The sequence below is a fragment of the Condylura cristata genome, unplaced genomic scaffold, assembly GCF_000260355.1.
Source record: "Condylura cristata isolate star-nosed mole 26May11 unplaced genomic scaffold, ConCri1.0 scaffold00003, whole genome shotgun sequence".
NCBI classification, from domain to species: Eukaryota; Metazoa; Chordata; class Mammalia; order Eulipotyphla; family Talpidae; genus Condylura; species Condylura cristata.
The window spans coordinates 46,943,893-46,959,029 of NW_004567104.1; the positions used below are offsets into that span (position 1 = coordinate 46,943,893).

General features: G+C 35.7%; 1 protein-coding gene across 1 annotated transcript in view; it reads left to right on the plus strand.

Annotated features, from left to right (window-relative positions):
- Positions 1-10,276, plus strand: part of ZBTB11 (zinc finger and BTB domain containing 11) — a 28,382-nt gene extending 18,106 nt beyond the window's left edge. Inside the window, exons 6-11 of the mRNA XM_004675245.2 lie at positions 483-725; positions 2,710-2,854; positions 3,787-3,904; positions 7,047-7,205; positions 7,531-7,706; positions 8,158-10,276. Of these exons, the coding sequence (XP_004675302.1) occupies positions 483-725; positions 2,710-2,854; positions 3,787-3,904; positions 7,047-7,205; positions 7,531-7,706; positions 8,158-8,675 (1,359 nt within the window). The 3' untranslated portion in view covers positions 8,676-10,276. The remainder of the gene's footprint in view (positions 1-482; positions 726-2,709; positions 2,855-3,786; positions 3,905-7,046; positions 7,206-7,530; positions 7,707-8,157) is intronic.
- Positions 10,277-15,137: the final 4,861 nt, after the last annotated feature.

Below are 15,137 nucleotides of genomic sequence, written 5' to 3' on the forward strand. Positions count from 1 at the left end.
CTATAATCTGGTACCTGGTTTATATAGTATATGTTTTTATTAGCATTCCATTGCCTTTACCACTAAACATTATATATGTTTATTGGTTTATACAATTGGCGCAACAAGTTAGTAGAAATATGAGTCTCGTAGACCCTCCCTGGTGGTGCAGTGGATAGGAGCACTGCACTGTGAAGCTAAGCCAAGCCATGGCAGCTTCAGTGCAAGTTCGATCCCTGCCCCAGAGGCGACCCACATGGTGTGACAGACCTCTCCTGTCTCTCCCGATGCTCCCCTCAGCAGTGTACTTTGTTGTATTGCCTGTCCTGCTCCCCATTGTTTCTGGTGAATCCTCTCGCAGTCCCTGCACCTCTAGCCTTTACCCCATTTCTGTATGCATAAATAAAATCTTTAAAAAGAAAAAAAAGAATCATGAGTCTCCAGTTTCCCTTAATGGTTGCGATGGAAATACAATTGAACAATACTATTTTTTTTTCTTATAGTTGTGTAAAAAACAGTTTCAGTACAGTGCCTCTTTGCGAGCACACCTCATTCGACATACCAGAAAAGATACCCCCACTTCGTCATCCAATTCTGCATCTAATGAGGCATCAGGAACTTCGTCTGAGAAGGGCAGAACCAAACGAGAATTTATATGTTCCATATGTGGAAGGATATTACCTAAATTATATTCACTGCGAATACATATGTTAAAGCACACAGGTGTAAAGCCACATGCATGCCAGGTAAAATTTTCCATTTATTTTGTTATTTGAAGGATATTTGAACTTAACTGGTTATGAAATTGTTGATTTTTGGAGTCTCCTTCTCTTTCTTAGAATGTTCAAGGAATTCTGACTTTACTTTGTTGCCTACTCAAGGGTGATTACCAGTTGTGTTTTTAATTTGTTCTCTCAAGTTATAACTTGAAATTAATCTTTTTGGAATGTTTGTGAAAGTTAATAGAATTCAGAGGATTGTACTGGGTAAGAATAACTACTTCATCTCAATCATCATTTAAGCTTCAGCAGGACCAACTTGGACTGGAAATGAATCTATGGCTTCAGTAAATCTCCTTAGCAAAAATCCTGCCTAAGCTATACATCTTTTTCAAGAATTGAGGACTGAGAGTACCTAAATACCAAAATATGACTCCTGGGTAAAAGAATCCTGGGATTGGGCAGCTCTTAATGTAATTTGGAATAGTGAAGTTTTTCTAATAGCATCTGTATCTTGCATCTATGCATGCAAGAGCTGGGGTGTAGGCCACAGGTGTGTGTGTGAGGGGCGGGGTGGTGGTGAGAGTATTCACCAGAGACAAAGTAGGGAGTAGAACAGGCAGATATACCAAAACACAATGCTGAGGGGAGCCGCAGGCGAGACAGGAGAGGTCTGCTGTACCATGTGGGCTAGTACCCTGACTGGGGATTCAACTCCTGCCACAGTTGCTGGAGATACCTGCACCACCAGGGAGGCCCTAGAGGTCTTTTCCATATATATAATTCTCATAGACGTGAGATAGTACCTCTTAATGGCTTTAAGCTGTACATCTCTTACTCGAAGCAAGGATGCGCATTTTTCATATGTCTAATTGGCCTTTGGATCCCCTTTGGTGAGTTGTCTATTCTTTGCTGCCCATTTGTCAATTGGAGAGTTTTCATTTTTATTGTTAAATTAGGTGTTTTTATGTATCCTGAATATTAGCCCCTTAACAGTTTTGTATTATGAGACAACTTTCTCCCATTCAATAGGGCATGTTTCTAATCTTGTGTTTTCTTTTGTGCTATAAAAGCTTTTTAACATAAGGTAATTCCAGTTGTTTATTTTACTTCCCTTGCCAAAGGAGTAGAGTCACCAAAAATCATCTTAATTGTTGATGGAATGTAGCACCAGTGTTTCCTTATATATATTTTATTGTTGCAGGTCTTATATCTAAATCTTTAACTGATTTGGAATTTATTTTTGTGTCTGAGCTTAGCAGGTGATCCAACTACATTCTTCTATGTTGACTTTCCAATTTACTGAAACTATCCTTTTCCCATATCCACTCTTTCTGTCTAAGCCTCTAATATGAAGTAAGAAGTAATGGACATTCTTGTCTTGTTCTTCACCTTCAATTATTTTGAAGTCAAGGCCTAAGCATCATTTTATTTACATATTTTTAAACTAAATATTTCTTTGGTTGTTGGTCTTAACAGTGTAACACGTCTCATAATGATTTGTGTATGGGAGATATAAGTGCAGCAATGGAGAGTAAGCATGTAGAAAACTGTCATGGCGTTTCACTCTGACATATTTATTCTATTCAACAAAAATCTCTCCCTAATTGAGTGGGATGGGGGTGGGGGAAGCCCACTTCTACTAGGTATAGCAGGAAGTAAGTGTATTGTTCTTGATTAAACTCTTATGTCTGTTAATATGAGATACTTTGTTTACCAAACTAACAAGGGCAGCACTGTACTGAGTTGTTTTTTTTTTTCCTGTTTTGTTTTTAGTTCCAGTGATCATATAATTGTAAAAAAAAAAAAATAGCAGTGTTTGTTAAAATTTAAGTCAGAAGATGAATAGCTAAAATATTGTCTCTGGTTTCAATTTTCACCTTGTAATTTTGTTTCTAATTTAAGTTTTTTATTTGCGATGGACACAGTAGTTTTCTCTGTCCTCATTCTACAGATTCAGCATCTATCTCCCTTTCTGTTTTTACTGCCTTAAAACCTTGTGCTGTCTTAGGTCTGTGGAAAGACTTTCATCTACAAGCATGGTCTAAAATTACACCAGAGTCTTCATCAATCCCAAAAGCAGTTCCAGTGTGAACTGTGTGTTAAGTCATTTGTTACCAAACGAAGTCTTCAAGAACATATGAGTATTCACACAGGTAATGAAAAATTTATACTCATGTAGTTATATGTTATATATGTTAAAATGGTTAATTGCCATTTTATTATGCTGTAATTATTTTGGAAATTATATTGATATACTGATGACTGCATGTGTGCAGGTATTTTATTAAAAAATATCCTTAATGGCCCTCCCTGGTGGTGCAGCCGGTTAAAGCACAGCACAAAGAAGCTTAAGCCACTTCCGCATGAGTTTGATCCCTGCCTGCCCCAGAGGAGATCCACATGGCAGACCTCTCCTGCCACGCCTGCTGCTCCCCTCAGCAGTGTACTTTGATCATCTGCCTGTTCTGCTCCCCACTCTGTCTCTGGTGAATCCTCTCACCCTCCACATCTCTGGCATATACCCCAGTTCTGTATCAATAAATAAATAAGTCTTTTTTTAAAAATCCTTAAATTTTTAATTTAGGTATTAAGAGTTATTTGTATAAAATACTGTTTCCTTCAGGTACAAAAATTTGTATTAATACATACTTTAGATTGGCACCTAAAGAAATGGTTGTGCTTTAAAAAGTTATGCAATAGGAAGATGTAGCTGTCAATATGTGATTTGTAATTTTATTAGAATTTTTACTTTCCACATACTTATTTTCAGATGCTTAAAGCAATTATATGGAAATGGCTGATGAAGGGCTGATAGCTGTTCTAGAGCTTCTGTCAACTCTAATGTTATCTAAATGATTATGCAAATAATCATGGCTTGGCTTTTCTTGACTGGTAGCCTTGTTAGTATGTTACAGTTGAGAGGAAATAGAAATTTTGATATAATTTGTTAGTATTCCTTGAAGGTAGCTGTCAAAGTTTATAGCGTACATGTCCCCTTTATAGAACAATATCAGAAATATTACAGAAGTAAAATGTTCTTTTGGAATACTACTTGATTGCTGATTTATGACTTTTTTTTTTATAGGAAAGTCCATGTACCTTTGCTCAGTTTGCGGAAAGTCTTTTCATAGGGGTTCTGGACTCAGCAAACACTTAAAGAAACACCAGCCAAAGCCTGAGGTCCGAGGTTATCACTGTACTCAGTAAGTATTTAATTTGTTAATTACTCAGTTAATTTTCTTTAATTCTTAGTTTATTTGAAAGTTGTTTTCAAAAGAAAGTATTCAAGGTTACTTTGATTGATAACACTATTGTACAGTTGAGTTTTGCTGAGATAGTAGAGCTTAAATCTTCATACTGATGTGTTAATTAGTGATATGGAAGAATCCTTTCAAATGTATATTAATCATTACAGATCATTAGGTATATATCATGAAAAATCACAGAATGTACTTTGTATTTCGGTTTTGTCAGTTATTTCTCAACAAAGTTAAAATATTTGAAATGTTACAGTGATAAATGCTTTTTATTTACTCTTCATTTTAATCAGATTTTGCTCAGATGTTACTGTTTATTATTTTTTAACCATTCATTTAGTTATACATTACTACACATCACTCATTTAAAATAACTTTAAGAGATTCTTCATTGTACTACAAACAGTAGGAACTATAGCGAAAAAGTCTTTGGTTCTAGTAGGAGTTGCTTCCTAGGTAGTTCCTTTTAAGTGCTAGGACCTTTGTTAGTTTCTCCTTTTTTCAGATAACTTTTCTTTCTACCTTTTCTTTTTTCATACAACAAAGCCTCCTGTAACTTCTTTTTTGTAATTGAGGTAAAATTTTCATAACATAAAATTCATCATTTTAAAGTGTAAAATTTATTGGTGTTTAGTGTAGTCACTGTGGTGTAAGCCATGACCACTAATTTAAGAATGCCTTCAGTTGGCACCAGGCACTTTACAATTCTGACGTAACCTTCCTGTTTGTGCAGTTAGCCAGAGATTAGAGTTTAGGGCCTTTTGAGGTCTTTTCTGAGAATATGCCCAGCTCTGTGCAAATGTGTGGATGGAGTTCTGAATTCCTGACAATGTGAGAGTTTTTTGAAATCCATGTTACCAAACATCTCATTCCCCAGCCATTCCTCTCAAGATTAGGGGTGTATATTGTTTGCAAACTGTTACTCCTTATGTCAGGTGATGTGTGCCTTTAAGAATTTTTTTAAGATGTTATTTATGCATACAGAAATGGGGTAAAGGCCAGAGGTGCAGGGGTGATAGGATTCACCAAAAACAGAGTGGGGAGCAGAATAGGCAAATTGAGAAAGTACACTGCTGAGGGGAGCAGTGGGCAAGACAGGACAGGTCTGAGGTCTGCTGTGCCATGTGGTCACCTCTGGAGCGGGGATCAAACTTGCAGTGAAGTGCCATGGTTTGGCTTGATTTGGCTTCGCAGTGCAGCGCTCCAGTCTGCTGAGCCACCAGGGAGGGCCCTGCCTTTAGGTATATTCAACAAACTTCCTGGATCTCCCTAGTGATGTAGGGATTTACTACATCTGCCTGTTCTGCTCACTATTCTGTCTCTGGTGAATCCTTTCGCCCTCATCCCGCATTTCTGGCCTACACACCAGTTCTTGTATGCTTAAATAATCTTAAAAATTAAAAAAAATACCCTCTTCCTTTCTCCTCAATCCTCAAACCTGGAGGAGTTAGGCAGTCCCTTTGAGGTGCTTCTTAATGGTGTCACTAGATAGATCAAAACAAACAAATGTAATTGCGTGAGATTAAGTCCCTCTGCTACTAAGAACCCATAGCTGGAATGTAATCTGCTTTTTTTCTTTTTTTTTTTTTTAAGATTTATTTATTTATACATACAGAACTGGGGTACAGTAGGCCAGAGATTTAGGGGTGGTAGAGGAATCACCAGTCTGAGTGAGGAGCAGGACAGGCAAGTCAACGAAGTACACTGCTGCAGAGAGCAGTGAGCAAAACAGGTCTGCTGTACCATGGGCTCACCTCCAGTATGGGATCAAACTTGGACTGCAGTGGCTGAGGCCAGCTTGCAGTCCTAACCCGTTGCACCACCAGGGAGAACTGTAATCTGTTGTCTTAACTGTTGCTGGTGAACTGAGGGTGGGGCTAGAATAAATTGAAATGCCAGAAAATTCATGCTGAAAATCAATACTTTTCCCCCCTTGATTAAACATTTATCTTTTGCCATAAACTGCTAAGTTTACAGAGCTTCAGTGAAGTTGTTTATGACAATTTTTGCCTATTTGTTCAGTACTTTTGTGGAGGGATAGACATTCCCTACTCTGCCATATTTTCTTAAAACATTCTAGTCAGTCTTACTGTAAATCAGTGAGTCTGTTACCAATACATTTTTAGTTGCAAGTGAAAGGGAACAATCCAAATTGACCTGAATGAAAGGTAAAATCTAGATTTGAGTACTTTAAATTGGGTTCAGGTTCATTTGTACTTGGTGTCTGTGAGGCTGTATATGGACAAAACAGTGGCAAAACCACTTTTAATAGTTGCTATTTTAAAAACCTTGAGATGTACTACCTTTTGATCTGTTTTTCTCTGACACAGTCATGATACCCAAACTTTTCTGGTATGTCAAATGAGGTGTGCTCGCAAAGAGGCACTGTACTGAAACTGTTTTTTACACAACTATAAGAAAAAAAAATAGTATTGTTCAATTGTATTTCCACTGCAACCATTAAGGGAAACTGGAGACTCATGTTTCTTTTTTCTTTTTAAAGATTATATTTATGCATACAGAAATGGGGTAAAGGCCAGAGGTGCAGGGACTGCGAGAGGATTCACCAGAAACAATGGGGAGCAGGACAGGCAATACAACAAAGGACACTGCTGAGGGGAGCATCGGGCGAGACAGGAGAGGTCTGCCACACCATGTGGGTCACCTCTGGGGCAGGGATCGAACTATCATTGACTTAGGCCTGAGTCAGTTGCTTCATCCTTGTTCAAGAGTGAGGTCTACTCCCAGCACATGGACAAAAATAATGAGAGAGGGTTAAGAATATGAAAGAAAGGGATTAGAGGGGGTTAAGGAGAAGACAGAAATAAATGTCCTGTGTAATAACCTGTGGGAGCTCTGCATAGTTCTTTCTAAAATTTCTCAAGCTTTAGAGCTTAAAAAACTTTAAAAATATGCCTTGAAAAAAAATATGCCTTGATGTAAGATTGGAATACTAGGAAATTCTTTTGTCTTATATTGGGATCATCCTGTGGACTTCATAAATCTAAGGATTTACTGAATTTTTATGAACTTGTTTTAAAAAAATAAGATGATGAACTCGTTGGATGACTGCACTTTATTATTGCAGATGTGAAAAAAGTTTCTTTGAAGCTAGAGATCTTCGTCAGCACATGAATAAACATCTTGGTGTAAAACCATTCCAGTGCCAATTTTGTGATAAATGCTATAGTTGGAAGAAAGATTGGTATTCCCATGTGAAGTCTCATTCTGTCACTGAACCTTACAGGTGGGTAAATCTGAGGAGGGTCTGAAGTTAAGTGAGACCCAGGGTATAGGCCAGAGGTACAGGGGTGGTGAGAGGATTCACCAGAGAGAATGGGGAGCAAAATAGGCAGATGGATGAAGTATACCACTGAGGGGAGCAGCGGGTAGGTCAGAAGTCTGCTGTGCCATGTGGGTCACCTCCCTGGCTAGGGATCAAACTCGTGGTGAAATGGCTGCCATCTAGTTTTGCAGTGCTGTACTTCAACTTGTGCCACTTGGGCAGGCCTGGATTAATTCTTATGGATACTGGTACTTTGAAAATTCAGGTTTTCCACCTCATATTTTAGGTGTAACATATGTGGCAAAGAATTTTATGAAAAAGCATTGTTTAGAAGGCATGTAAAAAAAGCCACCCATGGGAAAAAAGGAAGAGCAAAGCAGAACTTGGAACGAGTATGTGAACAATGTGGAAGAAAGTTCACTCAGCTCAGAGAGTACAGGAGACACATGAACAACCATGAAGGTAATTAAATATAGCATTATATATGTAAAGTAAAAGCCAAGCCAGTATATAATGATTCTCCCTTTATCAATCCTCTTGCCTATTACCTAATTTCCTTTTTCAGTGAGCTTGATAGTCTATATCAGCATTTTTATGGTGAAGTAAGACTATGTGTAACCTGTGTTTCCTCATCCTAATATAGGATTGTCATAACTGTTAAATGAGAGTATGCATAGAAAATGAAATTTGTCTTACTAATTTCTATCCATGGGAATATCTTTTGAAAGATTATAGTGCAGAATCTTATTCTAAAATAAACCATAGGTCCCTTATAGAAGACTGCCATAGTCATGACAGTAAGGCCTGTTGTACTTGAAAAGCATTATAAGGCAACTTGAATATATTTATATATTTTGATGTACCTCACCATGCCTCTTTGTCACCTTTTTTGTTTTGTTTTGTTTTTTAATAGGAGTTAAGCCATTTGAGTGCTTAACATGTGGAGTAGGTTGGGCTGATGCCCGATCTCTGAAACGCCACGTCAGAACACATACTGGTGAACGGCCTTATGTTTGTCCAGTATGTAGTGAAGCCTACATAGACGCTCGAACACTCCGTAAACATATGACTAAATTCCACAGAGATTATGTGCCTTGCAAAATTATGCTGGAAAAAGATACACTTCGGTTTCATAATGAAGGAACTCAAGTGGAGCATGCTGTTAGCATCTTAACAGCAGACATGCAAGAACAGGAAAGCAGTGGTCCTCAAGAAATTGAGGCTGTGGTAGTGACAGGGGAAACTATGGAAGCTCTTGAAGCTGTTGCTGCTACTGAAGAGTGTCCTTCAGTATCTACACTTTCTGACCAAAGTATTATGCAGGTTGTTAATTATGTGTTGGCACAACAACAAGGACAAAAGCTATCTGAAGTTGCAGAAGCAATTCAAACAGTTGAAGTGGAAGTGGCACATATTTCAGAAACAGAATGAATATAGGAGTGGAGATAAAAAGTGACATCTCATGTATACTGAACTTAATAGAGCATTTGTTTACAATACTATGTGACTATTTGCTTAGAGTTTGTATGTCAAGGCTCTGGGCTATTTGGTGATGTTCAACATTTCTAAAAGGTTTGTCTGGTTAATGGATTCTGTAGAAAAGTCCACTTACTGTAAAGAACTTGAAAACCTTTGATGACAGTGGTTTATCATGGTATATACTTTTTATGAATTAATGTTTATAAAGGACTGTGCTAAATTAAAAACTGTACAGTTTCATTTGCATTTTGACATATATTTGAGTTTAAAAGGCTGCACCAGTTTGATTTTTCTTTATTCTCAAAATATAGGGGTTCTATGACTTCATTTGCCCTGTTTATGGTTTAAAAAAAAATTCTAATAAAGCATTTTAGTAGGATGCCTAAGTATGTAACTTTTTTTTTTTAATGCCTCAACTCTGTGATTCTTGACTTACTATTTATTTTAACTCCTTATAAGTCAGGGATTCTTCTGTTTTAAAGCACTTAATGAGTTACATGTTGTAATCAAGTTTGCACAGTTTACTTACCTACATAGGGAAACCTTAAATGAGTAGTTGATTTTTAAAATGCCATTAAAATGCATGAAATGCCTATTAAAGCCTTATTATACTATCTCTTCAAGGCAAGTAAATTGACCATGAGCAGATAATACTGTCATTAAACACTTGTTGGGAGATTTTTCCACGATAACCTAGGATAAATTAAAAAATAAGACTCATTCTTTTGCCTAAGAATGACATTTAAACCAGGTTTAGTATGTTTGCAGCTTTTGTATCATGTTTACTGGTTCGATTTTGTTGAAAAACTGCAGTTTAGAAATAGGTAGTAATAGAGATCTACAGCCCTGTAGATGCCATAATTGTCAAATAATTTCAGAATATTGAGAAATCTTCAGTTCAGCCCTTATTAGATTATACTACCTAAAGAAATTGATTATGGTCCACCAAATTGTTGAAAGTAAATTATTTTCGAAAGTTACCTGAAATTTTAATTACTAATTTGTGTTTGATTTTTGAATTCCTTTTTAAGATAGCCAATTCTTGATTTTCAAAGTAACATGGGGAGATGCCACATTTTTCTCCTCTGGGAAACCACCACATAAGCTGTAATTGTTAAAATTTAAGTATTAGAACTATTAAAAGGTGTAAACAGAGATATAAGCAAATCACATATGTAAATCATTCCTAAAGCACAAGAGAAAAGAATGTGCCTTGATGTACATATATTAAGATACTTATTTCAGTTTACTTTAAAATGGCTTAAAAGATAAATGTGATGCCATGCATGCATTATACTTACATATGTAATATTTACATTTGCAAAAATTTCTCATTGTTTCAATAGCTGTGTGGCTTTCAGTTTTGAGTATTGACATGCAGTCTATAATGGCTGCTTGTTTGTAGTATCTTTCAGTTAGTGGAATTGTATTTCAACATGACTAAAATTTGGAATTGTGCCTTTTCTGTTCTGTTCTGACCATTGTTATTAGATTTAGTTGTAAAAGACCATTAATGTTTGTCATAAATATGTAAATAAAAGATGTTGAATCTTGTTTAAAAATCGAAGCTTTGGAGTTCACTTGTCACTATCTCCAACTCATAATAAATCAGTTGCTCTTTAATACCTTAATCCATTTTAAAATGGATTAAGTTGAACATATTTAAAATAACATTGTGGGAACACAATTATATTATCAAACAAAATTAATAGTGTGAATAACTGACTTCTTTAGATATTTAAATTGTTGAATTATATAACATATAATCAAGTGTTAGTAATGATCCCAAAAATTCTAGTTTTAATATTCTCATGGGGAGAAACTTTTACATTAGTATGTAAGAATTCCTCTTTTAGGAAATGCAAATGGCCAACAGGCATATGAGAAAATGTCCAACATCAGTTATAATCGGGGAAATAGAAATCAAGACTGCAATGAGATACTACCTTACATCACTGAGCACATATTAGAATAACATTATTTCTAGATTAATACTTCAACTGCCATTCTATTTGAAGTCCCCATTTCCTTCTTGCTTTATGCCTATAGCAAAGAAACAAGAGGAATTAACTGTTTTTGACAAGGGATGGTTGTTAAATGTTGATATAATTTGATTCCTTTTAGCATGGTGCCTGCAGCAGCATCTGTTATTTTCGAGTTGGAGTGGGCTAGCAACTGCTTAAGTTAACCCTGTTAAGAAAAAGCAAGACCTATGGTGGAAGTCAAATTTTTTTCTTCCTTGCAGCATTACATAGTTAATGCCTACTGTATTCAAATGGAATACAGTGGGGAAAATCACCTTTAAAAAAAAGTGACATTTTATTCTCAAAGAGATATTTTGAAATTCTCACTACACTTAAATCCTGTTTTGGAAAATTTACTGATATGCCATATATATGAAATCACATACAACACAACAGTGTTAGAATTTATTTCGCAGGTTTCATATCTCATTATATTGATGGAATGCTACCTTGTGAATCTGAGTGAAACCGCTGCTTGTACCTTGATTTTTAATAGTAGCTATAAGTTCATATCAAAATTGAGTGGGAAAGCACAATTCCACTATACTGTCTCCACATACACACCTTTTCATTCTCAAATGTACCTTCAGTTAAATTTGTTTTAAATCATTTGTAAATACTTCAACATCTAATTATTCAATGGTGTGTTCTTTGTGTTACTTAAGTGTTCTGCTCTTTAATTTTTATGCTCAGGGCATAATACACTGCAATGTCTTGTTTTCGGTTTACATAGGAAAGTCCAGTCTATCAATCTATCCAAATTGCACACCAACCATCATTTAGCTATGGAATTCTAAAGGCAGGAATAAAATTAGATAACTCAAGTTCTGTACCTATGGAATGCAATCAGGCCAATACCTAGTTCTGAGTAAAATTAACTGGTCTCCCTGGGTAACATACCAGCCAAAGATACATATTCCTGAGTTAAAGCAGCCAAACTTAAGCATCCTTGCTATTTTACATAGAGCATGTATTTTTCTTTTTTCTAAATATTTATCAGTGTGAATCCAATGATTGCTGCAGATAATGTATTCCCTTAGGACTTTGCTTAGGCAAGGATATTTAGGATAATAGCACATTTGCTTACATATCCTTATTACATAAGAAAAGTACACAGGTATAAGAGTTCTGTCTATATGCAAGAGTGGACATCTATTAACATGATGTGGTTCAAAGGCCTTTGGTGTGAGAAAAGTTCTCACGTATCTGAAGTCCTCACATGATAGCTAACTCAGTTTGACTTAGAAATCCCTCTCCTTCCTCACACACCATGTTTTCCAATTACCACAGTCATGTAAGATCAATGTAGGAAATTTGAAAAAGATAGGGAATTAAAAAGTAAAACCTATAAAACCAAAATTTAATGCTAATCAACAATAGATTTCTTTGGGGTGGTGAAAAATCACCAGGGATTTTTCATGCAAAGATTGAATTAGGGGGGTTCCAACCTTTGGCTTCACTGTGATAAGCAACTTGGTGTGTCACTCTTTCTTGCAGCAGCCAAATCTCCTCAAAGGTCTGAATTTCGCTCCTCTAAGTTTTTTCATCTTTCACTTGTTTATTTTCTCATCTCTTAAGGGTAGTAGTTTTTTCCTGGTTGCTACTTGTGTTATATCTAAGTGTTCTATATTAACAATTACAAGGTTTCTTTCATTGGTATAAATGCCTAAAAGGCCTTAACAAAAGTCAACATCCATTCCTGATAATAGCAGGATTATTTTTAACATGATATAATGTTTAGCCCTAAAGTCACCATCTTATTCAATGGTAAAACACTACTGAGAGCAAGAATAAGCCAAAAATGTACATCATTTCTACTATTGTACTATATATAGTATTGTACTAGAGGTATTAAGCAATGCAGTTAATCAAGAAAAATGAATTAGAGAGAAACTGATGAAGTAAAACATTTCTATTTGAAGGTGATATGATAGTATAGCTGGAAAATCATAAGAGAATCAATGATTAAAAAAAAGAATTCAGAAAGGCAGAAACATACAGAATTAACAGAGAAATAGCTTTCAATTTGCAAAAATTATAACCAGTACAGTACAGAAAACCTGCTTCAGTAGCAACAAAGATTTAACACTTAGGAATAACTTTAACAAGAAATATGCAAAACCTATGGAGAGAAGTTTAAAACACTCCTGAATAACTAAAGCAGGATGCTCTTGATTGCAATGGCTAATATAAAGATATGTTAACTGATACCCCAATATCACAAATGCACAGGAATATACTCCAAATGGGTCAGAAATCTAAAAACTAAAAATATAAATATTAGGAAAACATGAGTCTGTTCATCTTTAACCTCAATATTGAGAAAGGGTTTCTATTACAACTAAGAGGCTAGTTGGCTACAAAAAGAGGATTTTTTGCAATTGCAAAAATCACCAGAATCATAACCACAGGGCATGATAAGCTACTTATAACACATATTAAAGACAAATTATATATAAAAAATTTTTGAAATTTGAGAAAGGACCAAAGGCCCATTAATAATATGGAGATAAGATGATGCATGAAAGATATTCAAATGGTCTCTAATAATATATAAGATTTCAATCTCAAAGCTAGATGCACATTACAACTACACTGAAATGCCATTTTGATCAGATTTAGCAAAATTAAAAAGCAGGACACATTTTGTTGGCTAAGTGTTGTTAAGAGTAAGAATCTAACATTCCTGGTGGAAAAAACTGTGTAACACTTTTGGAAGAAAATGTGATAATATCCAACAAAAAGAAGTATGAATTTGTATTTTGACCCAGCAATCCTATTTCTGAGAATTTACCTGTAGATCCATCCCAATCTGAAAATACACATGTTCAAGGTTATTCAGTAAGTATTATAATGCCAAGATATTAGAAATAACCTAAATGCATACACGTAAAAACTGCATAAACTATAGCATTATTATATTAAAACAGTGGAGTACCAAGTAGTTGCTGAAACATTTTGAGAAAGACTTTTACGAACTGGCATATTGTAATGTGAAAAAGGTGTAAAAAAGTAACTACTACATTTCATGTTAAGACAAAGGGGAAATAAATATCCATCTACTTATTTAAAAAAAAGGAATAGACTAGAGCTAGGTTACCTAGATGGGATAGATACAAACAAAATAGAAATGTAAGGAGAAAGAGAAAGGATTAATACTTTGTGTTATTCTAATTTGGAGCTTTTAATGATTCACATACAAAAAAACCAAGATAACTGGATTATAAACTCTTTTAAGACTGAAAGGGAACTACACAAAAATACACTGTGTGTTTCTAGAAATTAAGCAAATATAAGTGCACATGGAAATAAAAATCCATGCTTCTCACTGTTAGGACAAATTACATAGTAAGGAAGACTAAATTCTGTGAGGTTAGACTAGTATTGGAGGTTATTAGTATGAGCTCATGGAGAAACATATACCTATAGTAGACATACATATAAATGTACATATATAGGTCAAGAAATACAAATGTGCATACATATATTTTCTAGCTGTTAAAGCAGTCTAGTGAAAATGACATGTCAATACACCAAGTTGATTTTGCTTTTTTTAATGAGTAAAATGAAATGCCATTCTCTGGTAAAAGGAACTGTAAATGCTTAAAGAAATCAGATCTTAGGGATAGAAAAAATACAAGGTGAGACTAATGATTATCTTGGTGTCAGAAATTGAGGAAGTTATTACAAAAAAGGATGGGGATATGTCAAAAAGCCAAAGAGGTGAACTGGAAAGGGTTTTGCATGGCAAATGTTGGATTTGAGTAACAAAATTAGTGAGCTACAACCTATACAATAACATTGGAATACATGGGCTCTTTAGTAATAAAATAACTGAACAATGAATAGGGAAGAAAACTGAGAGCAGAAGGAAGATGAAAACTGAAAATTATTGTTTGACACACAATTATTTCAGGAAGAAACTACTAAAAACACAAACATGAGTGCATGGGCAAAACCACTATTAAAAATACTTAGTTGGGGGCCCTTCCTGGTGGCGCAGCTGGTTAAAGCACAGCACTAAGAAGCTTAAGCCACCTCCACATGAGTTCAAGCCCCCGCCTGCCCTGGAGAAGATCCACATGGTGTGGCAGACCTCTCCTGACCTTCCCGCTGCTCCCCTCAGCAGTGTACTTCATTGATCTGCCTGTTCTGCTCCCCACTCTGTCCCTGGTGAATCCTCTCACCCTCAACATCTCTGTCCTATACCCCAGTTCTGTATGAATGAATAAATAAATCTTAAAAAAAAAAAAAAACTTAATTGGGCCCTCTCTGGTGGCACAACAGGTTAAACGTACACTATGACGCTATCCAAAGCTACTGCACACCAGTTCGATCCATGGCCCACTTGGCAAGGCAGCCCTCTCCTGTCTCCTCATCCACTGCACCC